Source organism: Manis pentadactyla, chromosome 1, assembly GCF_030020395.1.
Source record: "Manis pentadactyla isolate mManPen7 chromosome 1, mManPen7.hap1, whole genome shotgun sequence".
NCBI lineage: Eukaryota > Metazoa > Chordata > Mammalia > Pholidota > Manidae > Manis > Manis pentadactyla.
Genome location: NC_080019.1, coordinates 65,171,443 through 65,197,719, shown reverse-complemented (window position 1 = coordinate 65,197,719; position 26,277 = coordinate 65,171,443). Strand labels below are relative to the sequence as shown.

Below are 26,277 nucleotides of genomic sequence, written 5' to 3'. Positions count from 1 at the left end.
ATACAATTTCAAAAGATTACAAACATCTTAAAACTAATGTCACTACAGAGTTTGGGGTTGTGCTACATGTGCTCATACTAGATACTGATATTCTCTGAGTTTCACTGACAAGCTCTCCATCATTTAAGAATCAGGCCACTGCCTCTAGTTAATATAAACTTCTTCACTACTTTTAACTGTTCCTGTAAGAGTCTGAATTCAATGACTCTTTTCTTAGGATCATTATCTAAGCTGCCTGTTATCTATAGGAAGTTGACAAAATCCTAAATATTTCCCATATTTTCTGATTCTTGAGATCTTTATCACTAAAACACCTTCATTTAATCTTCTCTCTCCCCTAGCTATTTTGTTCATTCTCAAGTGTGTGTGGGTGTCCTGCTGACATAGTCACACTTGAGGGACTGCCGTCTTAAGGCTCTACTGCACATCCTTGCAGTTTTTATTGAATTACATATTGGTTGGAAGAGAATTTGTTCATGCACATGTGTACATGTGTGTATACACACACAGTCTCTTACCTAAACATTCTCTAAGTTTAGCTTAAGTATCTGATTTAATTAGCCAAGTGGGCAAAATACCATCTGTAACCATGGGGTAAGGGGATGCTCCAGGGGCAGGGGGTGATAATTGATACAGTGTACCTCAGAATGCTCCCTTGGGTCCCCAGAGTCCCTTTCAGGAACAAGCAGCTGCCGGGACATGCACACTGGTCTTTCCAAGCCCAAAAAGCTCAAGTTTTGCTCTGTCACAACCCATTACCAACTTCCATCACCATCCAGAAAGAACATAATCTAATGGTCTTTGTGCTTCTCTTTAAGAGACTTTGACGATTATTAGGCCCTCCTCAGGGCCTAAAACAAACTCAGCATCAGCAAGGCACAAACATCTACATCTTCATTCATTCAATCTGTCATCCATTCTTTTTTTTTTTAATTTATCAAGTACCTGCTGTTTCTAGGAATTGTTCTAGATGTTAGAGATACACTAGTAAGCAAAACAAAAATACCTTGGTGGTACTTATGTTCCACTGGAGGATGCTGAAAATGAATTAATAAAAAAAATAGACATGGACCATGAATTAAGGTAGTGTTAAGTATTACAGAAAAAAATTAAGTAGGGTTAGGGAATGATGGGTGATGGTAGTGTACTTTCATATGTGGGATGGTTGCCGAAGCCCTCTCAGATACATCTAAGCAGACACCAACATCAAGTTCAGCAAGAGCCCTTGAGGCACAGACGAGTTCACAAATCCTGAGGCAGAAGCCTGCTTGGTGGAGGAACAACATAGAAGTCAGTGTGGTTAGAGCAGAGTGGGGGAGGGAGAAGAAATCATGTCAGAGGCAAGGCTGACGGCCTTTGTTCAGACTTGACTTTGCTCTCGGTAAGCTGGAGGTCCTAGAGGGTTTTCAGCAGAGAAGTAACATGTTATCACATGGTTAATAATACCTTTCTCTGAACAATATTTTGCCCCGTATTTTTAACCTTTCTGGGAAATATGACTTTCTCACAGTCTACTCCAGACTCTGATTCAATGCTCCTTTTATCTGAGTCATCCAGGCACTGAGTTAGGTCTGAGGACCTCAATCACAAATCCATTTCCTCTGGGCCCACCACCCTCACCTTCTCTGCATCCACCTTTTGCTCTAGCTATTGCTGCAGGAATCAGCCATGTGACGTAATCAAACAACACCTGCTCCAGCTAACTCTCCATCTTTCTCATTCTGCCCCATCTTCTCCACCACAGCCATGTGAGCTGACCAGGTGGCCCACTCAGCCCTCCTGTTGCATGCACACCCCTGACGTGTGAGCAGGTTAGCATGCAGAGAGCCACGCATCCTTTGACTGATGAGGTACATTCTCTATAGCTCCTCCAAGGCTCCCCAGCAAGAATACACCCCCAATGCCCACTGTGGCAGGCAGCTCAGTAACACGCCCCTGGATGTTCTTTCTCTCCTTCACCTTTTCATTCCTTCCAGTCCCCTACACCTGTCTCCTGAAATCTCTTGCACAACAAACTGTTTGGGAAACCAGGGTTAAAACATCCCCTCTCCTTTCACTTTCCTCAGTCTGCTTCTGCCACTACTTTCCAAAACAATGAAATAAGCTTAGAGGGACCTTCAGAGAACATTGGCTTCCACACCTCCTGGTTACACATAAGGAAATGAAGTCTAACAAAGTTAATATTCCTCTACCATAACTTATCTTTCTGGTGGGAAAGACAAGAGCAAATGGAGAATCAAAAACATGTAAGGGAGCTTGGCAGACAGATCCAAAGTCAAGAGTAAGACATTTTTTAACAGAAATCTAAGAAAGCTCACCTTTGGCATGGTATAAAAGGAATCGGTGCCCAGGAGTTGAAATGAAGAAGTAATTGTACAACTTTGCAATAAGTAAGTGTTCAAGGGTATTTAGCGTTTGGGGTCAACTGGATATTTCTGAAGACTTTCATTTCTTCCTAAGCCAATCCGTATATTTCCATTGAGCATTTGTCCTGACAGAATCCCACACTGGTGCACTGGGAGTCAAAGGGCATCTGAGATGGCTCCTGAGCTCCTCGCAAGCCAGGCGTCAGGAGACTGAATTTCTAATTATATTTGACCATCAATTGACTCTGTGAACTTGAGCAATAACTTTCTCTCTTTGGGCTGATAGTCGGTTCCTTCTTTATAAAATGGCCATTAGTCTTATCATTGAGTCATGAAATGTTAACTTTTGAGGTGACTTTGGCACTCATCCTCTTTTTGCAAGTCTAAAGAAATGAAGTGAGTTTCTGGAAGTCATTGAGTTAGAATCAGATCTGTTGCTGTAACTCTGGTCTTCCTAGTTCTTGGTCTATGGATGAGTTTTAAAATTCTTCCCAGCCATGAAATCTAGTAATTCCATGACCAGAATATTAGATGGGACCTCTACCCTGAAGGATCCCATAATCAAATTGAGAGACACTTGACACACATAGTTGTTACAAGACAACAAATGAGATCCAGTAAACAGAACACCCTCCACTTCTTTGGCTATTCAAAGAAGCAAGGAAAATCTGTGCAATTTGAGCTGCTTTGAAAATAATGGGGGGAAGGAAAAGATCATCATGGATGTAGGAAAGTAGCCAGAGCACACACAGTCTTTGACATGGTGGGGTCAGCTAGGAGGACATTGACTGGATTTCTCCAAGAGTGGATGGGCTTTGTGATAGACAGGGTTTGTGAGTCATGGTCCCGGGAGAGAAGGAACCCTTGGTGTCTCTCTTCCCATTCCTCACGGCTGATCTTAACCTATATATAATGAAAAGATCTGACTTATTATTTCAGTCTGTAACAGAGGGAATTAGAATGTGCAAAGTATGACCAAAATCTCTCATAATTAAATAGTTAAATCTGCTAATTTCTGATTTGTCCTCAAGCAGTTCTATTGTTAAATGACATTTTCAACGTAAATGATAGAGTGTCTCTGGCACCAGGGATAGTTAGAAAATTCAATTAATAGAATAATGAAGAATAATTGACATTTTTTTGCTGGTAGTTCTTTGGAACAGATTGTTTAAAGAGCATAATTATTTAGAAACAGAAATGAGGGCAGCCCACCTGGCTTGATAAATGTACTGTTTTAAGTGGGATTGGCGAAAAGGTAAGTGAAAGATTCAAAGTTTCATGTTTAGCATAGATAGTAAGAGAAATGTAATTATGGCATGACAGTAGCCATATATACTTAAAAACAAAGAAACAAGGAAGCATCAAAGCAACAAACAATAAAATAGAAATCATAAAGCAAGATGAGAGAAATAAGACCTAACATTTATGTCAATAAATGTAAATAGATTAAAGTCCCCTATTAGACAACAGACTTTCATCTAAAATGAAATACAGCTATGTGCTCTATTCACATAAAACACAGTGACACAAAAGATTTAAAAATACAAGGATAGAGAAAAATTGGACAAAAATAAAGCAGAAATATATTTTTAAATCAAATAAAAGAGGCAAAAATAAACAGGAATGACAATTTTAATAGTGGTTAGAAATAAAACTCAAGAGATGAAAGTTTGGGATAAAGAGGACCATTTTATAAAAGGCATGATCCACCATGAATGTATAATGTACTATAACACAGCATGGATACATAGAGAGCAAAAACCTATTAAGAGACAAAAGCTAGAAAGAAACACGATTGCTGTGGAAAAATTAGCATCCCATTGCAGTCTTCAGTAAATCATGGAGTCAAAAATAATTAAGATTTGTATATGCTTAGTAAGGTTAATTTGATAGCTGTATATCAAACTTTGTACCTGACAGATGATATAATCTTCTTTTCAAATATTCATGGATCATTCATTTAAAATTCTACACTGAACCACAAAAATAAAATCTCAGTAAATTCAAAAAGTGAATTTTCTTCTTACTCTAATAAAAACTGGGGTCAGAAATAAAAAGATAAAAAATTTAACCCAAAATCTCACAACTATTAAACAAACATCCTAAATATATATCAAATATTGGAGGAAGTGAAAAGTTCAAATACAGATTGCATAGAAAATAGCAGCAGTGCAAAAACTACATGTCAAAACTTACAGCTGAGAGGTGGTTAAAATATATTAAGTTATAGAAATAGTCAAGACATATCTAAAGGTTGAAGGAAGATGGATTGATGATAAATTCTGAATGCAAAAGCAGAAAGAAACTCCTTAAGGCCCAATTCAGACAAAACCCATAGCCTTGAAAAGCCTCATCATTTAATAAAGAAAAATGAAGATGAATTACCTATGAATTCAGCTAAAAAAAATCAAAAAAACAACAAAATATACTGAAAGCATAGAGAGGAAAATTTTTAAAAAAGGAGTATAACTGGAAATTAGGAAAAGCCACACTTATGAATATATTCAGGAGTTGATTGAAAAAAACTAACTATATAAGTGAGATTTTAATGTGCCTGTCAAAATGGGAAAACAGTAAAATTCAGTATGAGAAAGGTATATAATAGATGAAAATTTTAAACAAGAGTGCACTTTGTATATTTGAAACCATCATAAGATTATATATCAATGACACTTTAATAATTTTTTTAATTGTCAATTACTTCCAAAAAGGAGTTTTTACTATTTTACAAATACGCTAAAAAAAAGAAAAGTTTAATGAGCAAATATTTCACATGCTTTTTGGAATGACCCAGATCACAGAAAACATTTAAATCTTCTTAACTTGTATTACACAGCTCATGTAACCCAGTTACTAAAACCTAAGCTGGTGCCTTAAACACACACAACACACACACACACACACACCTCACACCCACATGCACTCCAATCTTACAGATCACTCTTAATCATAAATAGAGATAACAATCTGAAACAAAGTTCTATCAGGATCAAATGAGGGTTATTCAAAGAATGCAAAGATAGATTGCTATTAGTGTCAATATAGATCATAGGATCTAGCAAAAGTAGTTGACTGACCATCTCTATAGATTATGGAAAAAGTATTTGATAATAATTAATATCTAATCCTTAAAAAAATGTTAGTACTAAAGACTATTTCCTTAACCTAAGACTAATAGCTGTTACTATGTTTACTCATTCCCATTCAAACCAGGGTCAAAACAAGGATGCCCACCACCATCAGTGTTAGATAACCTTATTCTAGATGTTTAAATCAATGCAATAAGATGTAAATAAAAGTAAGAATAACAAACTTATGGAAGATTAATACATAATTATTACTTGTAGAAATATCATTTTCCTGAAAAATCCTAAGCCATTATAATAAGAGACATTAATATATAGTTACAAAGTCAACATATGAAAAAATTAATAGCTATATTAATTTTTTTATATGAAGATCAAGAACAGACAATTAACTAACCTCCAATGACAGAAATCAGAATGGTTCCGCTGAGGGGGAGTATTGCCTTAAAAGGAGTATAAAGAAAGTTTCTGAGGTATGGAGATGTTCTGTATGTGTTTGGAGTGTTGACAAATGGGTGTATACTGCACACTTAATACATATGAATTTTGGTGTCTGTAAATTGGAACCACAGGATATATAGACTTTTCAGGCTGGCTTCTTTAACTTAGCAATATGCTTTTAAGACTTCTCCCTGTCTATTTTGTGGCTTGATAACTCATTTCTTTTTGTCACTGAATATAATATTCTGTGTATGGATGTACGATAGTTTCTGTATTCATTCTGGAATCTTGGTTGCTTCCAGTTTGGGGCAATTAAGAGTAAAGGTGCTATAAGCATGTATGTGCAGGTTTCTATGTGGACATAGTTTTCAAGTCATTTGAATAAATATCTAGATGCACGATTGTGAGATTCATATAATAAGACTGTTCAGCTTTGTAAGAAACTGCCTGTTTTCCAGAGTGGCTACACCATTTTGTGTTCTCTTCAGCAGTGAATGAGAGTCCTCTTCCTTCACATCCTCACCAGAATTTGGTATTGTTAGTTTTTTGGACTTAAGCTATTCTGATAGGTGTGCGGTGTTATCTCGTTGTTTCAGTTCCCAGTTCCCTAATCACACATGATGTTGACCATCCTTTTGTATGCTTGTTTGCCATCTGTATACCTTCATTGATGAGATGTCTGTTCAGATATTATGCTCATTTGTAAATAGGTTGTTTGTTTTCTTATTATTGGGTTTTAAGAGTTACTTGTATATTTTAGATACAAGTCCTTTTCAGAAGAGTTACTTGCATATTTTAGATATACAAGTCAAAGGACTGATATTGTATATTTTAGAAATACAAGTCCTTTGCAGATATTTTCTCCTATTTTGTAACTTTCCATTCTCTTCACAGTGTCTTTCTCAGTGTCTTTCTTTTTAACTTTAATGAAGTCCAATTTATCTTTTGTCTATTATGGATTGTGCTTTTTGTGTTGTGTCTAAAACCCATCAACAACCCCAAAATCACCTAGATTTTTTCTCCTATGTTATTTTTCACAAGTTTTATAGTTTTGTGTTTTGCATTTAGGTCTATGACCCTTTTGAGTTAATTTTCGTGAAAGATGTAAAATCTGTGTCTAGATTTTTTTTTTTTGTATGTGACTATCCAGTTGTTCTAGCACCTTTTGTTGAATTAAAAACAGTCCTTTTTCCCTGAATTGCCTTTGTTCTTTTGTTAAAGATGTGTTGACTGTCTTTGTGGGGCTGATTTTTGGACTCTTCTGTTCCATTGATCAGTTTGTCTATTCTTTCACCAATACCATACTGTCTTGATTACTACAGGTTTACACTAAGTCTTTTAAGTCAGGCAGTATCAGTCCTTTGACTTGTTCTTCAGTATTGTGTTGGCTATTGGGCTTTTTCCTTCCCACATAAACTTTAGAGTCATTTTGTCAATATCCACAAAATAACTTGCTCTAGGATTTTGATTGGGATTGTGTTGAATCTATTGATCAAGTTGGGAAGAACGGACATCTTAACAATATTGAGTCTTCCAATCCAAGGATATGGAGTATCTCTCCACTTATTTAGATTTTCTTGGATTTCTTTCATCAGTTTTATAGTTTTCCTTCCATATAGACCTTGTACATGTTTTGTTAGATTTATATTTAAGTATTTCTTTTGGGGATCTGGGGTGCTAATATAAATGGTATTGTGTTTTTAGTTTCAAATTCCAATTCATTGCTCTTATATAGGAAACAATTGACTTTTATATATTAACCTTGCTAATTAGTTATAGGATTTTTTCTTGTCATTTTTCTGTGTCTAGATTTTTTTTTTTTTGTATGTGACTATCCAGTTGTTCTAGCACCATTTGTTGAATTAAAAATAGTCCTTTTTCCCTGAATTCCCTTTGTTCTTTTGTTAAAGATCTGTTGACTGTCTTTGTGAGGATGATTTTCAATTATTTGGGGTTTTCTACATTGACAAGGATGTCATCTGCAAACAGTTTTATTTCTTCCTTCCCAATTTGTATTTCCTTTTATGGCCTTTTTAGTTAAGATTTCCTGTTTGGTGTTGAATAAAAGTGGTAAGAGGGAATATCCTTGCCTGCATCCCAATCTGCATGAAAATTTCACTTCAATAAAATATGTTAATAATAAAATAGTTCACTGTATATCAGCAGTGAACATCTAGAATATATAATGTAAGAAAAACCATTTCCTAATTGAAACACCACAAAAAAGGCTAAATTTAACCAAATGGCCAAGACATAAAGAAAACTACAAAACTTCACTAAGCATGAAAGAGGACTCGAATGACTAGAGTTATCAGTCTTTCGCAAGGGAAGATTTAGTATTGCAAAGATTTCCCAAATAAGCTTATAAGTCTTCATAAAATCCAAACCAAATTTCTAATAATGGAATTTTTGATTATACAAACTTTGATTATAGAAAATAGTGTGAAGTTTGTCTGGAAGTACAAACTGGCAAGAATGGTAAGGACATTTCTGAAAAATAAGAATAATGAGGAGGGATTTTCTCTGCCAAATATCAAAACATATCATAAAGTAATACTAGTTAAAATACTGTATTGCAGATACAAAAAGTACAGAAATTAGGGAAATAGATGAGATAGCCCAAAAACACTCTGCTGTGTTTAATAACTTAAAACACAATAAAGGTAGCAGTCCAAAAACTGGGGAAAGGATAATTCAAAATTGATATTGAGGGAATTAATTATTTGGAAAAAATAAGTTAAAGCTTCACCACACACATTATATGAAAGTAAATTACAAATGGATTCAACTGTTTGTCTAAGGAAATAGTCCTGAGATCTGCAGCGTAGGAGGTTCGGTGCGAGTCAGTGAGGGTGGTCACACAGAGCAGAGCAGCAGGTGGGCTGTTGTGTGGTTAACACAGCTCAGTCCATTCAGAGCCGTGGCACTGGGACGGCCCTTCAGAGTTATCCCAAATTGAGACAAGGGCCTTTGTATCGTGACATTAACCAGGCATTGCATTTGGGATTCTCACTGGAGGGGCATGATCTTGAGTGAGGCAACTCCCATTAGCTGAGGAAGAGTCCAGATGAGGGACTCAGCTCTGAGCCACCAGCAGTCAACATTCCCAGCAGGGGGAGATGAGGAATTCCGTCTTGAAGACTGGATCTCAGTGGCACACAACAACATCCACTACACAGTTCAATGTAAAGGATGGTTTATAAAACAAATAGAGGAGAATATCGATAAATATTCCCCAAACTGGGATTGAGGAAGACTTTTTTGTTTTTGTGATATTCTAAATCAGATAAAAAGGATTGTTAAAAAACAGCTATTGTGACAATTGGTTTTACTGAGGTAGGGAGGGTAGGTAGAAAGAGAAAATAACTGAGGCCACACGTCACCATGATCCAAGCATGACTCCCTTGCCTGAAGGGCTGGACACCTGGAAGAATGACTTTTCCTTCCATTGCTGCTTTTCTCAAAGCCCTGAAAAAGTAGAGCACATCAGCCTTGATTTGCAGCGTGAGCTGTTTGCTCCGATGAGACCCTCAGGGTTAATTCACATCTGGTCTGGGAGGGAGGGGCTGATCTTCAGTCACCCAGGGGGGACTTTTTATTTCAAAGTCAACATGCTTATGAAAGCATGGTCTCCAGGTAATATTCCCCCACCAGCCCCTACCTCTTCTTGCAGATGCACATCCCTGGGTGGTCTCACCCCACCTTTGCCTGTTTTGGAAAGTCAAGGCCATAGGTGCTGCTGAACATCCAGCACGGTGGGCTTTTTTCAGACGTGCTCTCTCAGTATAGCACATTCTCACTCTTCATTCTGAACCCTTGGAAAGGCTGATGGGTGGTTAGACTATGGTGCTCTAGGAAGAAGATCCCCAGGATTAATAGTAAGTATGATAACAACGACCACAATGACTGTACCAGACACCATGAGCTACACTTTTCATTTATCACCAAATCTTCATGTGTCTCTATTTTGCAGACAAGGGAAGTGAAACTGAAATGGCCAAGCTGCCCAGAATCACACAGCTGCCAGCATCTCCTGAGCCACCTAGATGTGCATTAAGATCTAATTCCAGAGACCTCACTCCTTCTGCCACTCCCAGTTCCTCTCAGGCTCCATTCAATAAGATAGGCTATGGAGACCACAGGCCGAAGACCTAATGTGCAGCTATTTTTAGGTCAATGATTCTCAGTCTTGGCTTCCCATTAGATTCATCTGGGGAGTTTTAAAAAACCTATTTGGTTCTGGTGAGAAGCCAAACTTGAGAACTACTTGTTAGATGCACACAAAAAATACCCTAGAATACAAAGTTGGTGTCATCTTAAAAGCTAATGTTACCTCCGTCCTAAACTTTGAGACTGTGTCTTGGATGATCCTATGTCTTCTTTGGTGATTTTATTTACAATTTTATTTTCATATTAACCTAACAGAAGTGGTAGTTAAACAAACAAGAAAGAAGCTAAACATGAAAAAGTGGTAGCTAAAAAAATACAGCAGCTTCTTTCAGCTTAGGAATGTTAGGTGCTGCCATGCATCCTCCAGTGTGGTGGAGAGCCCTAGTTCAGCCCTGCCGCTTTATGCCTACAGGATCTTAATCCTGACATTTCTCCTTAAACTGAAGGAAGCTAAGTAGATTTTTGAGCAGCAGAATGATATACTGAGGGTTGGGGGGACCTCTTTCTTGAATACTGTCAAACTGGAGACAAAGACGCTGCTCTAGGGATACCAGGGTAATAAACTGCCTTCACCTACCCGCCCTGACCCCCATGAAGTTGAAGATATGGGGAGCATTCTGATGCTGCTTTGGGCTTGAGAGTGAGGCGACCCTGTTCTTTGGAAGGATTCCTTAAATGGAAGTATATCCATTATTAGTCTTAGTTCTTACAAAATGCAGATGTAAGACCCAAGCCTACCCAAGTAGAGACGTAACAAGCATCTGATGTGGCTTAGATGGCATCATCAAGATCCTATCCACTAGGGGACCACAGGCCAGGGGCCCTGCCAGGACTGCTGTGTTTGCTTCTGCCTTGTGCAGTCTTCTTACCTCTGACTCAGTAAATCAGGACCTTAACCTTAGTAGGCATATGGGGTCTGCTGCAACTCGATTGCCCTCGTGCTTCTAGACTGACAGAGGAGTACCAGGTGTGAGACTAGAACTGGGAGAAAAGTGGGAAGAAACAATCACTTCTACATGGAGGAGGCAGCTTAGGAGCCAGCCCAGAACCTCGTTGTCTGCTCCAATCGCCATGTTCAGCTTCTCCCTTTCAGGAAAAGAACAGTGTTGTGTCTTGCTACTATCCGAATTATTCATACAGTCCATTTCCCAGACTTGCCTTCACAGGTACCAGGCAGGCATGCGCTGTCTCCCAGATTTTGTTCCTTGGCATTCAGGAGAAGCAGCACTGACTAGCCTGTGTGCTTTAAAGTTGCTTAGCAGCGCAACCACAGGATTCAGGTGCACAGCTGCGACTTTCACAGGTGGCTCTTGCTTCTCTCAGTTGCATTTGTTTCCACGCTGTTTCAGCTCATTTTAGTCTTCTTAGTCCCCTGTAAAGTCTGGGTCTCAGTTCTTATGTTACAAGACTTGTGTTTGTGTGTATTGTGCTGTAAGCCACCTTGAACCCTTTTTGAAAGCATGAAAAGCATGCATCATAAACAGATGACATCATTTCACACAGCTGTGTCTATGGTAGGAGCAGTCATACACCATATCAGTTGTGCGCCAGTGAGGTTCTGAGCTGGGGATGCATCTGGAGATTCAGACTCATGTGGAGCCACCCAAGAAATCAGGTCAGGCATCTGACAGGCTCCTGCCATGCTAGAGGGGCCCAGAAGGATGAGCTGACACCTAGAGCATCCCATTGCTCAGCCCCATCTCCAGGGGAGCTTTGCCAGGAAGCTTGTTTACTACAATGAGTTGTACAAAATGGATATATTAGGGTTTTAATATTGGATTCTAGCAGCACATTTGACAGGGCTTTGGAGTCAGACAGACTTGGGTCTGAACTCAGGCAGGGGAGACACAAGGTCCATGGCAAGAGGGAGGGTCCACAGCACAGCACAGTGCTTTCCCTGCCACACCTACGTGAAGCACCCCTCGCTAGAGCCCTACAACCCCCACCCCTCAGAGCCTGGCAAGGCCAGCTCAGATCTTACTTTAAATGTCATAAATCCTTTTTATACACAGATATAAATTTCTAATTTGTCTTTTTCCTTTCCACATTCCTTTGGCATATGTGCTAAGCACAAGTTTTTTTAGAAAAACTAGCTATCGTTCAGTTCTGAGTTTCTTACTTTAAATTGGTCAACACTTCACACTCTTATGCATCATTCATTATGTAAACCATAAGATCTTTTTTGAGCTCATGGAAGGATGTCCAGTTAGGAAGATACAATTTTGTGGGCTTACCAGTTAACATCTGCAAGAATTCCATAGTTAGACCAGTTTCCATCCAGGTGATTTCCAGTGTACAGATATTCAGCTGGAAGTATGGCAGTTGGGTTTTTCTTTACCTCCTCAAGTTTAAATTAGGACTTTGTTTAAGCACACATCCTCACCTACATTTATGCTGTTAGAAAAACTTCTATTCATTTTAGCAATGTCTGAAACAAGGACACGTCATACAGTCACCATCAGCCAGACCGTGCTTATGACACAATCATCTTGTCCATGAATGTCGGCTGTCGTTGTTCATCTCATCATCTCTCCATTTGAGGCAAATGCATATTTCACTGCCATTTAAAGTCTTCATAAAGAGTCCTATGACTCAGCATTGAAACAAAAAGCTGTTGTGTGTGCAGGGAGCATCAAAGCAGAGCAGCGCGGCAGAAATTTTTTATTTGTGGGATGGATGTTCATCGCTGTAAGAATAGTCTCCGTTCCATATTCCAAAGCAATAACCAAGTTCTGGATGAGGCCAGAGGAAAAAAGACACTCACAAAGCAGTTGAAATTGAGTTGTATTTTGTTGCTGAGATGTTTGCAAAAGGATTGGCAATTACAGAACCCATGATGTTAGTGGAGGGATATATGACTGAAGCGTCTAGATGGGTCTAAAGGAGCTCTTTCAATAAGTGTAGAATAAAGATTGTAAATGTAAGAAAGCATTATGTCATAGTTTGTCAGGACTTTTTCTTTCTAAGTAGTATGTAAAACAATAGCGTGTTGCTTCTTACATTTGATGAAATATGGTACTAAAAACAGAAGAGCTAGAATTGCTTTAGATTACTATTCTTCAGATAACTAGTCTATTGCCTGGCTGTTAAGCATGAGAAAACTCATAAAATTCACTCCCTGAGTCACATGTCTGGCCACAGCTGATGCATACTCAGATGATTTTGACAAGAACAACAAAGACTTCAAAAAATCCTAGAAAGAGGAAGCTGTAAAGGAGTCTTGGGGATGCTACGGTCTTACAAATGGAGATGCTGAAGCCCAGAATCAAAAGCCTCCATTCACTCACTGGACACATTTATTTAATCAAATGGACCACGACAATGCAAAGCTTTTCCCAGCGTTCAGGTGGACACTTGGGGCTTAGAGGTGAGTAAAGGGGAAGGAGAGGGAAAGAAGGAGAGGAGAAGTTTCCTCCACACTTTGGAAAATGGCTCTTTAATAATATCCAAGACATATTAATGAGAAAATCAAGGTGTGTCTAATACACATTGATCTGTATAAAGAGTGGGAGGGGAAAAATGCAGTTAAGTATTTTGAATGTTTCAATGATCTCTTGAAAGGTCCATAACTAGTAACTCTGCTAACTTGCAGGTCTTTTGAAACTGGGAGGGTGACTTTTCACTGTATTTATTTTCTGCATTTTGACTTATCAATCATGCCAGTATACTTTATTACCTCATCAATCAATGAATCCATCAATCAACATAATTAAATTTTAAAACAATATAGTAAAATGGTATACCACTTCAATAAATAGTTTGGCAGTTTTTCTTAAATTCAATTGTTTTTGCTGGAATAGAGTTGATATACAATATTGATTTCAGATGTACAATATAATGACTCAGTAATTATATATACAGCACTAAATGCTCACTATGATAAGTGTAGTTACCTCTTTTACCATATCAAGATATCAAAATTGTATTGCTTATATTCTCTATGTTGTATTTCCATTCCTATGACTAGTGTTTTTGAAGTTTCTACCTCTTTATCCACTTCACTTATTTTATCCATCTCCCAACCCCCTCCCCATGGTAACCAACAGTCTGTGATCACTATTTATAGATCTATTTCTTACCAAAACTGCTCCACCTGGTAGACGGTCCCTGTTCACCATGAATGAGGCTAGGTAATCCTTCCTCTCAGGCCATGCACTGCCAAGCTATTCTTTATGCTGTCCCTGATGGTATTCCTTCTGTTTCTGGGACCTTGCCAGTCCCAAGGGTAGCTCCAATGCCGTTTGGGTTGTAACAGCTGGTGAAAACGTAAGCAACACATCTGACTTTGCTACAGCCCTGAAAGATTATTACACACCGGTTGACTCAGCTTACCGTCCAACTGGACACCAAAGTCAAAGGCAGTAAAGAAGCCATTTGACTCTTAGAACACATTTCCTGACTGAAATCATCATGAACAGAACAATAAGAGTAAATAAAATAAGTCAATCCCTTAGCGTTCCACCAGCCCTAATCTGACCTCAAGGCAACCGCATTCTTTGTTCCCATTCCCACTTTATGGCCAAGTACCTTTTCATACTGGGTATAGCAATCAGCCTTATCTGGAGACCTTTGAAGATAAGTGTCCTTTCTTTATGACATAGTAAAAGACCCAGTGGTATTCTTTGCTTACAGATGTCCGTGTGAACTGGGACTGTAGCGAATGAATGAGATGTTCAGCCACGGCTGAGTAGGATGTAACTCAGAACCTGCACAAAAAGCAAGACAGACCTGGGCTTGCCCCTCAGATCTGCTAGGTACCAGCTGTGAGATCTTGGGCAACTCTCTGCACATTTCTTCATCTGTAAGGTAGCTACGACAATAATACCTACTTTGAAGGTTATTATGTATTTAATGAGGTGACATAATAGTTCCATTTACTACTGCTGTGCCACAAACCACCCCAAAACTTAGTGACTTAAAACAATGATACTGTTTTGTTCACAAGCCTACATTCTGGAAAGGACCTAGTGGGGACAGCTCATCTCTGCTTCATTTGGCATCAGCTGAAGTCACCTGAAGTTTTGTTCCCTCACATGTCTGGCAGTTGATTTTGGGGAGAGACCTCTACAGCAGGGGGCTTGAAGAGCTGGGGTTCCTTTGGCATCTCCATCTCTGTGCTTTGCTCAGCACGGCAGCTTCAGGGTAGCCAGACTTATTACATCACCTTTTACAAACTCACAGTGGAACTTGGAACTCATAGGGTCACTTCTGCCATAGTCACAGGTCTTCCCAGATGCAAGGGGCAGGAACACAGGCCCCATCTCTCAATGACTGTAACATCACGTTGTAGGAAGAACCTGTGGGGTGAGATATTTTCATGCAGCCCTGTATGGGAAATATAATTTGGCATAGTAGTAAAGTACATAAGAGTAACTAAAACATAGTAGGACCAAATAAATGACACCATTTTGACCATTAAGAGGCTCGCCACTGTTACTGCTCTCACCTGTATTATAAATAATTGTTAGCATCATTGCTAGTAAACCTAACGCAACTGTCACTGCACATGTTCTGATGCTTGCCTTTCCCTCGGTGGGTGGGAGCCGCAGACACAAAGCCACTTCCAGGAAATCATTCAATGGAAACCTTCTGTGGGCCCAAAACTTCAGCATATTTCACAGGAGTGAAGGTGATGTCATTGTGACCCAAGATGGCTGTGAATATATAAGTTGTAAATAATTTGAAACCCAGGGGCAGAGAGCGGACAGGTTTCTGTACGAAGATGCCTTTGTCGTGCACGTGCAGCCTTCTCTGCAGTGATGAGGTCCCATGGGGGCCCTTCTTTCCAGCTCTCCTCTCCTGCTCCCCCAGGGAAAGACATGTGGAGAGAGTCCTTTAGTTCATGATGAGCCCGTCCCATATCACAATGCCTGGGCTTTCTGGACTTCTGTCCTTCTCAGTGGCCCACTGAAGACCAAAGGCAGAATTTGGACTTCATTGATTGAAAGGCATCCATTTGGTAAGAGCCCAGGAGAAAATAAAGCCATAAATCGAAAGTACAAAATCATGGAGTTAGTGTAGAATCTTTTCCTAATGGAAAAGGATCTCTACAGCCTCTCCTAATCCTCCGCCAGCTTAAGACTCTCTCAGGAAGTGGCTCTAGGTGGATGCTGACCCACTTGTCATGGGCTGGCTGCTGAGCTGTCGCGGCTTCTCTCTTGCACCCTTGTTTCTGAATCTGCCCATCAGCTCCCCATCCACCTGGTACACACACAACACAGGAAATAACAAACACATCTCTTGAGGTTGTACTTTATGAAAGCAAATTAATTTCACCAGGGGAAGACAGTTTAGATTCCATTTGTTCTTGGCTCACTTTAGATTAAAAAGGTGCAGAGGACAAGGGACCCAGCCAGGCCACAGGGCACTGTTGCCAGAAAAAGTAGCATGTGAAGGAACCAAGCAGAATGGGATGGAGCATTCCTGGAGGCCATCTGACTGTCTCTTTCAGACTTGTAAGTGCTGGGACCATTCTCCGTGCGGCCCCCGGCCCTGCCTGTTCTCTGTCACTAGCATGTGGGTGAGGTTGTCTCTGATGGCCAGGCACTGATCCCCTGCCCTCCCTTAGGGCAGTACCTGTCGAACTTCAGTGAAATCAAAATCACCTGGAGGGTGGTTGGTTTTAATACACAGCCTATGTAGCCTGTTCCCTGAGGACCTGAAATGAGGACCTAAGAGCTGGTATTTCTAACTAGTTCCCAGGTTATAGCGATGCTACTGGTGGGCCATGGTTAGAGTAGCTCTTCTGGAAGGATCTGTGCCTCCATTATGGCATTTGGTATATTTTGCTTTTCATTATTATATAGGAAAGACTCAAATCGACACTGTCCAATAGAAATACAATATGGGCCACATGTATCATTTAAAATTATATAGTAGATACATTGTGGGGAAAATTGAAGTTCCTATGGGCAGGATCTCACCTGAACCTAAAGTACTTGATGATGTAACTGGCCTACTGCTTCCACACCCACAGGCAATAAGCTATTATTGACTGAGTCACTGTATAAAAAGCTCTGCCCAGTGCTCTGGCAGGAGGTAGAGATGGTGGTGGATTGTAAACCTGCAGACTACCGGATGCAGACGTGATTCCAGTGCTTGACCCATCGCCGGAAGAATAAAACGGGGTGTAAACCCTTTTACCCCAAGTTCCATTGTCATTTCTCGGTCTACCCAATCCATAGTGAACTTGCCCAGGACTGAAATCCTCAGGCAAGACACACATTAATGAAGAGCTGAAATTAATTTAATGACATTTATTTAAGCAAATACATGCAAAATATTATTTCAACATATCAGTACAAAAAATAACAATGGGATATTCTACACTTTTTTCATAATAAGTCTTTAAAATTAGGTATGTATTTTTCACTTACAGAACGTCTCAGTTTGAACTGACCACATTTGGAGTCCTCAATAAGCACATGTGGCTAGTAGCTACCATGCTGGGCAGTGCAGACCTAGATAATGCTTGCTGCGTACTAGACAGTGTTATAACCCCTTATATGCTAATGCATTTAGTCCTCTCAATAATCCTATGAGGTAGATAGTATTATTAATCCCATGTTGCTGGTGAGGAAACTAAGGCAGAGAAAGAGTAAGTAACTTGCCCACAGTCACTAACCTAGAAAGTGGGAAGAAGTGGTTTGAACCTTGGCAGTCTGGCTTCAGCCACATTACCACCGGGCCCTCCTGCACAGCCACAGCTCCCTGGATAGCAGGGAGGAAACACTATCTCTCTGTGTGTTCCCATACTATAAACAATTCTTAGCTCAGGCAGGATATCCAGTAATGAATGCTGAAGTAATTAGATGAGAGAAGAAGGTGCGGTGGTGATAAAGGATTTGTCAAGCATTCAGCTGACAGGATTAGGTGCCTCCATCACTGTATGTGACTGGGTGAGAGGGAATATTTAAAATTAAAATGTCTACTCTCAAATGTCTATTCTTCCAGACTAATGGAAAGACATGAGAAATACACAATGACAAGAATAGAGGCTTACATACTATTGTTTAGAGTGGCATTCTTGATTAGGGTGACTGGAACCAGGAAGGGGTGCCCCAAAAGAGGCTACCCAAACGTGGTGAATCTTTAAAAGGATGTTAACAGAGATAGAAGGAATATACAGGTAAGACAGGCAATATGGGAAATAAGGGGTAAGACATGGGGAAGTATGACAAGAAGGGAGAATGATCATCAGCATTAACTGGACACTGTATGTTGCAGGTCTGGTTCCCAGGAGGCAGACTATGAGCTGTAATTTCACATAAGAGGAACTATTTTGGATGTGTTCCCAGAATCAACATCTTTAGGAAAGTAAGGGAAGCAGGACTGAGCAGGGGGTGAAGTTGAACTGCAATGCAGTCCCACTGAAGGCCTCAGCCAACCCTGTGGGGAACTCTGGAGCTGGGATGGCCCTCAGGATAGCCCTTAAACACTGAGTCAAGGAGATCACTCCTTTCAACCACACATTAACCAGTCACTGGATGCAGGTTTGGAGAAAGTGAAGGTTCCTATGGCCAGGATTCTCACCTGGCCCTGGTCAGCTTGCTCACTACACACATGTGGGCAATACGTTTTATTGACTATATAAAGCGCTTCACCCAGTACTCTGGGTTTCTGCATGGCTACAGGGCTGCAGAGCTGCAGGAGAACAGAGACTGGAGTGGCGGCAGTGCCGAGGACAGAGACTGAGACAGCTGCGGTGGCCGAGAGGCCCAGAGAACAAAGACGGGCTTGCTGCATGCAGACTCGCTCTGAGTGGGCGGGATTCTAGTGACTGACTTGCCGCCGTGGGAATAAAGTGTTCTCTTCCTAGATCTGTAGGATTCAAATGCTGTGTGTTCTGGATTCTGAAAGAAATTTGGACCACATTTGGGGGTGGGGGGCAGCAGGTACATGACGTATGTGCCTTGGGTACCTGAGTTGTTAGGAGCTGTGGCTAGAATAGGGAGAGAGCAGCTACACAAATCTCAGTGGCATGGAACCACTCCCCTCTTCCCCTGCCTAGGAGGTGGGGGCAGCTTCTACCACTAAGGAGGGCACTACAGAAGAAACATTCTCAAGCTGGGCTGTAGGGGTGGTCCCCACACTACCTCAGGCTTAGCCTGAAGATTAGAGCCTTTTAGGGATATGCTTCAGTTTTGATCCTGATCTTATTTTCTTGGATTCGCACCAGAGGCAGAGTTTAGCTGTGTGCCTGGAGTAGAGCTGGACCAGAGCAAGACAACCCTCGACAGCCAGACTCTGCGTGGTCTTCTGCTTGTCATCTGTAAGGCCTGCTGAAGCTCGCAGTCCTTTGACTAGGTGGTGAGCTTGCTGGGAACAGAAGTAATCAAGCACTACCACTAAAGGGATTTTGCCACTGGCTTTGCCCACAGCTAAAAATAGAAAAAGTAGAGGAGAGGAAAACACAAATATACTTATAAGTGCATCTTGGCTCCCTCTTGAATGTGTGACTTCGAATATATCTTTTAACCTCTCTGAACCTCAGTTTTAGGAGATGAGACTCCACTTTATAGTTTTTATGGGTATTAAATCAGTGTGTGGAGTAAAATACTTGCAAATATAATAGATGCTTAATAAATGTGTGCTTTCATTCTGAACATTAGCACACTGTAAGTATAAAGTGTACTAAAGTATTTCCCACTCATGGATAGATTCTGAAAAAATCCTTTTCAGAATTTGCCAGAAGTTTCTCTGTCAGTGTGCATTTTGGTACCCATGATGGTAGTGAGGTTAACAGCAGCCATCTTCGTGGCTGAGATCAGGATGCCAGTTTACCTGGGAAGCATAAAGCCACAGTAAGCTTAGCCCTCAATAAATGTTTGTTGAATGTGTGAATGAAGAAATGAACAAGTGATGGAATGGTAGTAAGAGGACTTAGGCTTCTCCTCTTCCAGGAAGCTTCCCTAGGTTTGTCTGGCTTTCGTGGGTTCCCTGGCAAACTGCTGCCCATAAAATCTGCTCTGTCCAGCATAGTCCTGAACCACAGACAGTCATCCGTCATCCCCCGTGTGTGTGCTTGTTTCCTCCAAGTCCACATTGAATTACTCTGACACCTAAATCCATAGATTTATACCCCAAAAGAGAATAATGAAGAGGTGGCAGGTGGAACCCTTTGTAATCATACAGGATGTATGTTAAGATTTGTTCTTTTGTACCTCGTAGGGTTTTGTGAAGACTGAGAAAGATGATATGTAAAAATTACTTAATAGAGCACCCGGCACATAGTAGGTCCTGAATAAGTGGAAATTTTAAACTAGTGATAGTATCAGTATCCATATGAGGGACAGGGGAGGACAGAGTAGGAAAGCTTTAATCCCCAAGCACGCACAGCCTGGAGGGCTGAGTTTCAGATTCAATTGTGAAATCTATCTCATGCCTACGACCTAAATTATACCTTGGAGTATGGGCATCCTGCCTTGAAATGGGAAATTAGGCAGGTTCACAAGGATGCACAGCTGTACTGCCTGAGCCATTTTGTTCCAGGCAAACTGGAACAGGCGGTAAACCTTTGGCAGCTGAAGAGAGCAGTGCCAGGCAGCCCGCAGACAGCCCCGACGGGGGACCAGGCGAGGATGCCAAGCAGCCTTGCCCAGCACTCAGGGAGAAGCTGTGGGGGCTCAGGAGCAGGCCGGCGGTGCGCCAGAGAGAGCAGACACCCTTCTTTGACATCAGACCCCTCACCTTGCCCACGCCCCTGCTCCACACACTTTGTCACTGTCCCTGCTAGCCTCCTCACAGAAGAGCTTGCCGGGGAGGAGGGGCTGCCAAGAGATGACACTTCAGACTGGCAGCAAGCCCAGGAGGATGTCACGTCCAAAGCCCCCATGCTCTTTTTAGGTAACTGCCTCCAGGCGTGACCAGGCCAGGACTTTATGTCTTTTCTTCGGCTTCTGGCTTTTGAGAATTTGAAGCTACGGGTGTACAGATGCTGGTGTGCTCAAATCAGGAACCTCAGCCTCTTTGGGCAGGGCCAAGGGGTTCCTCAGAAGTCCTCTGTCTTGCCGGTGGGTTTCAGCCCTGGGCAATTCCACTATGGATTCAGTGGGACTGAGGAATGACAATGGAACATCCTCGGGGTAAAAGGGTTTATTACCAGCTTTGTTCTCCACTCAATAGGTTGAGCACTAGAATTACGTCTGCATCCAGCCTTCTGCAGGTCTGCAATCCTCCTTCATCTCTGCCTCCGGGACTCTCTGTCCCCGCAGCCACGCAGCCCAGAGCACTGGGCAGAGCTCTTCATACACAGTCCTTAACGACGCATTGCCCACCTGTGTGTAGGGAGCCAACCAACCAGGGCCAGGTGAGAGTCCTGGCCACAGGAACCTTCGCTTTCTTCACATCCTAAAGGTCCTATTCTCACTGAGGAGCCTCCTGGACCAGACCCCAAGCTGCAGGACTTCAGGCTCTGGGGGAGTCATTTTTATGGGGTTAACAGGAGCCAAGCACTTGGCAAGAGCCTGGGCTTCTCTAGGGCATGCTGAGGCCCTTCACAGGGCTGCCCTACCAGCTGCCCCGACAGGAAGTCCTCCTGTTTGTCCTGCTTCCTGCCCGCTCTCATGAAAACCTTCCAAGAGAATACGCCTTGAACCAGGAAGCCAAAGCTGGGGCTTGTCTCTGTAAAACCCAAATCTCACCCAACCCTTTAGAACTTTGGAAAGAAATGAAGGCTGATTTGCGGAGGTAATCAGGAATGGAAGTGCAGTGATGCGCACAGATGTGGGGGAAGGTCTTGGGGAGGCTCTGCAGGAAGTGGGTTCCAGCTCCGCTTCCCCTGCCTCATTCTGGCCTATGGGATGTACGTTCATTTGAACCAGTTAATCTTAACCCCTGAGACCAAGTGAACACACACACACATGCACCCTGAACTGCTACATCACGGGACTCACATCATTTATTGCTTCCTTTTGTTGACATTGGCATCAAAGAAATAAGCTTCTATAGTTTTGTGGTCAACATTCAGCTACAAATAAATGTATGAAGTTATTTATTCTTCCATTCTCACATTTTTCAGAAAACACTGTTTCTTGTACGGGTCGGACAGTGAGCTGGGTTCCGGGGCTCCAGAAGTTCGTGAAGCCGTCTGGCAGCTTTCAGTCCAGACAGAGAAACCTATAGAGAAGACACTGGCCATTTCCATTCAGGGAGATGGGGGCTGGAGTAAAGGTTAGGCTTAGAAGTTACAGGCACATGAGGAGGGACTCCTAACAAACTTAACTAATTTGCCAAAGGTCTCGCAACTAGGAGGTTACAGAGCCAGAGTCGAAACTAAATCGAGCTGACCCCAGGCCCATGCCTTCCCACATACCCTGCCTGAAGGCCTGTGTGGGGAGAAGGGCCCTGGTGTGAATGGGAACAGAGTGCCCTGGGAGCACTGGGCAGGAAGCCACCATTTCCGTCCAGAAAAGTGGAGGGATCTTGAGCTTGTCAAGACAGGGTGACAGTGAAGTTGGGTCTTTAGAGATGGATGCATCATCGTCTGACAGGAAAGGACCATGGGCAGAAATTGTGGTGACTGACGATGGAGGTAACCACATGTGGCACCTTAGATGGGGTCTCTGTTTCAGGAGCAGGGCAGTCCAGCCCCATGCTGATTACGCGTAAGCTGTGATGTCGTGCAGCCTGCTCCCTGGTTCAAGAAAGTTGTGACAGTTACATTACACGGGTGGCCCTGACCCCTCAGCTGGAATTTGAACACGTTTAAAAACTGTGTTCAGGCTGTTCATCTCCCTGACCATTTCACCTCCACACTTCACACTTTGACTCTGAGTGCAATATTTTATAAGGTGAGAATCCGAGGGAATAAAGATGGATGTGGCAATAGTCATGGAACTTTTTTTCCCTTTCTCTTCCTCTAAGTAGGCTCCACAACATATCAGTAGGTAGGTTAAATCAGAATTTACCCACTAAGTTAGGATAGACCTAAGGAGCCAGAGCCAGTATTAGGGCAGGGAGGGCCCCGTTCCCCGGCCCCACCCACTGCCCTGCCTGCACGCCCCCATCTGGGGACGCGTGACCTCATACCAGGGTCGCTGGGAGAGTTGCCTGCAAACCTCCCTCCATCTATATCTGCTTTTAGGATCCACCCCATAGACTGTCCCTTACAATCTCCCTTGTGTCTGACATTAATGGAACATTTTTTAAAATAGCTTTTAAATTTTAGAATAGTTTTAAACTCACAGAAAAGTTGCAAGAGTTCCTGTATACCCTGCACACAGTTTTCTGTTAGTAACATCTTACATTACTATAGTATGTCTGTCACAGTTAGGGAAACAATATTGACACATTATTATTAACTGAAGTCTATGCTTCAGATTTCCTTCATTTTTCCCTAACGTTCTTTATCGGTTCCAGGATGCTGTCCGGGGCGCCGCATAGCATTTAGTCGTCGTGTCTCCTTCAGCGTCTGTTGTCTGTGACAATTTCCCAGACTTCCCTTGTTTTGATGACCTTGACAGTTGTGGGGACTGGTAGATATTTTGTAAAATGTCCCCAGTTGGGAATTTTCCGATGTTTTCTTTATGACCAGACTGGAATCACAGGTCTGGGGAAGGGAAACAGCAGAGGTAAAGTTCTGCTTTACAACAAGGGTGCTTACAATCACCGTGACTTCACCGTTGTTGGCTTCTCCACTGTAAAGCATGGGACATTTTTTATGAGCCTTTTTCTTTCAGTTTGGGGAAATACAGGGCAGTCCAAACTGGTGCATTTGTGTTCTTCCCCGTGATGTCAGCGGGATAGTCCCTGAATATTAATGATACAGTTATGTTGTTAGAAGCTGAGTTGCCCTTTTCATCCTTCTAATTCTGACTCTCATTTTCGTGTGGGGCGTCCTGGGAGAACCCCTTTGGTGTGAGGACTTGTGCCCTGTCGTAGCTTTCTTCCCATCCAGAATGGCAGCTCCCTGAAGGAAAGGGTCATACTTCCCTCTGTGGCAGACCTGCCGCCTCCACTGTGCTCCGTCTGTCCCCCACGACTACAGAGTGCGTGTGGGCCAGGAGGCTGCCTGGCACTCTGAGTATGTGTCTGTTCCTGTGTTCCTCTGGGGGAACTTGTAGCTGTAGGTCAGAGGAATCATGTTGCTATAGAAAGAGGCCAAAATTGAGATGTTGCCCTTCCCTGGAGTCTGGTCAGGAGAGGAGGAGAGTGAGGTGCCCAGGTCAGAACCAGCCTGCTGAGAGCAGCAAAGAAACACTCGCATGTTTAAATCCAAAATGGTCCCTGGAAGAGTTTTAATTTCACTTCTAATAGATGGTATTCCAGTCACAGCTGCTCCCTAACAAACCACCCCAAAACTCAGTGCCTGAAAACAAGGGTAATCATTCATTTTGTCCCACCTCTGTAGCTCGGGCAGGATCACTAGTCTCTGCCCCACCGAGACTCCGCAGGCGGAGCCTGGTGGCCTGGAAGGTCCCCTCCCAGGATGGCTTCCTCCCATGGCTAGCAAGCCGGGGCTGGTGGCATCTGAGAGTTCAGCTGGGACCCAGGGCCAGGGGCCCCAAGTACTTCCCATGGGCCCTTCAGTGGCCTGCTCAGGCTTCCTCACGGCATGGTGGCAGGCCTCTGAGTGAGCGCCCAGGCATAAGGACCAGGCATTACGGCCTGGTCTCAGGAGTCAGGCAGCCTCACTTCCGCCGCAGCCACTACCTCACCACATTCAAGGGGATGGAACAGAGACCTCACCTCTCAGTAGGAGTGCCAGAGTCACATTCAGCCAGAATGAGTGGGTAGGGATGGTATTGCAGTGGTTATTTTCAGAAAATGAAATCTGCCACAGCTGGCTAGTGAGTATTTTAGGAGGGTTTCTTAATTCTTCAGTAAATATTTACTACAGCCAGGGGCTAGACTGGCTGTGGGGATATAACACTGCACGAGACACAGTCCCTGCCCTCTGGCAGCTTAGGATTCAGACAGAGAAACGTACAGAGAAGATCCTGGCCATTTCCATTCGGGGAGCTGGGGGCGAGAGTACGGGTTAGGCTTGCAAGTTACAGCACATGAGGAGGGACTCCTCACAAAGTCTTCAAGACCCAGGAGGATTCTAGATGGACGATGACCCAAGTAGAACTGAATGACTTTGGCTAAGAAGCTAAAGCTGAAGAGAAAAGGCAAGATAGTCACCCCAAATGTTGCTGCCTTTGGGGAATGTTTAATTTCCTTAATGTGGTCATCACAGCTGTTACTATTGTTATGTCATTGCTTGTCTTCATAAAGCATTCTTTTGCTCACATAGGACACTGTCCTGGACCAAAAATCCCTCAGTCCCTGGGGTCTCGAGCAACCAAGGCCAGAGACACCTGCGTTAAAATCCTGGTCCTGCTACATGGTAGCTGTTTGACCTTAGAGAAGTAATCTAACCATTTGTTAGCATGGAGAAGATGGGGGATTCAGGCTGTGCGTGTGCACATGTGTGTGTGTGCATGCGTGTATGCTCGCATGTGCATGTAATTCTATGTTAGGAAGCTGTGGTCTGTCAGGCTCCCAGAATGTCAGCACGAGGTGACTTCATGAGACCACAGGTGTGTCTGGGTACCCGGACTCCACTGCATATGGTTTTCTTGCTTGCATGTACAGATTGTCCTCTGGGAAATAATTCCCATGGACCTCATCAGTCCCGCTGTGATCTCCAGATATTTCTGGATCCCACCAGGTAATGGCCTCCAGTAGCTTTAAGCACTAAGCAGAACCTTCTGTCCTTTAGCCCTGCAATCGGAGGCATGTCCCCAGAACAACTTGATAGAAGGGAACATTTGGAACGCGGCTGCCTGGAAAGAGGGCAGCAGCAAAGATTTGCACCCAAAACTCCCCAGCTTCATAAAGAAGCCAAGGCCACAGGCGTGAGTCACCTCTTAAGAGCAGCTGTGTCCAGTTCACCCTGAAGCCCATGATGCACCTTCACCTCTGAGGGAGACCACACTCGGAGGAATGAGGAGTTCATGTTTGATTGTTAGAATAAAAGGGAACATTGGTGCTCAGAGGATGGCCCACACTAGCATACTGGGCCCCAGTGATGTGAAGAGAGCGCTGTGGGTGTGGGGCACGGGCAGGGTGGGCAGGGCAGGGAGCGACCCTAGCGCTGTGCAGCTGTGTGGCCTGGGGTAACTATTTCACTTTGGTGGGCCTCAGCCTTCTCATCTGTCAGGTGAATGAGTCAAACAGCAGAGTGTCCTAACTGCCCTTCCAGTTAAAGTACAGTAATCCTGAAATTA

At 42.7% G+C, this 26,277-nt stretch overlaps 1 protein-coding gene across 12 annotated transcripts in view; it reads left to right on the top strand.

Annotated features, from left to right (window-relative positions):
- The window catches only part of TMEM108 (transmembrane protein 108), a 362,370-nt gene that overhangs the window by 313,329 nt on the left and 22,764 nt on the right, over positions 1 to 26,277 (top strand). The window contains exon 1 of one of the 12 annotated variants that reach the window (XM_036883322.2): positions 12,566 to 13,430. The exons of the other annotated variants lie outside the window; for them this stretch is intronic. Within the exon in view, the coding sequence (XP_036739217.2) occupies positions 13,307 to 13,430 (124 nt within the window). The 5' untranslated portion in view covers positions 12,566 to 13,306. Of the gene's footprint in view, positions 1 to 12,565; positions 13,431 to 26,277 lie in introns of those variants that run through there. 12 annotated transcript variants of the gene reach the window in all.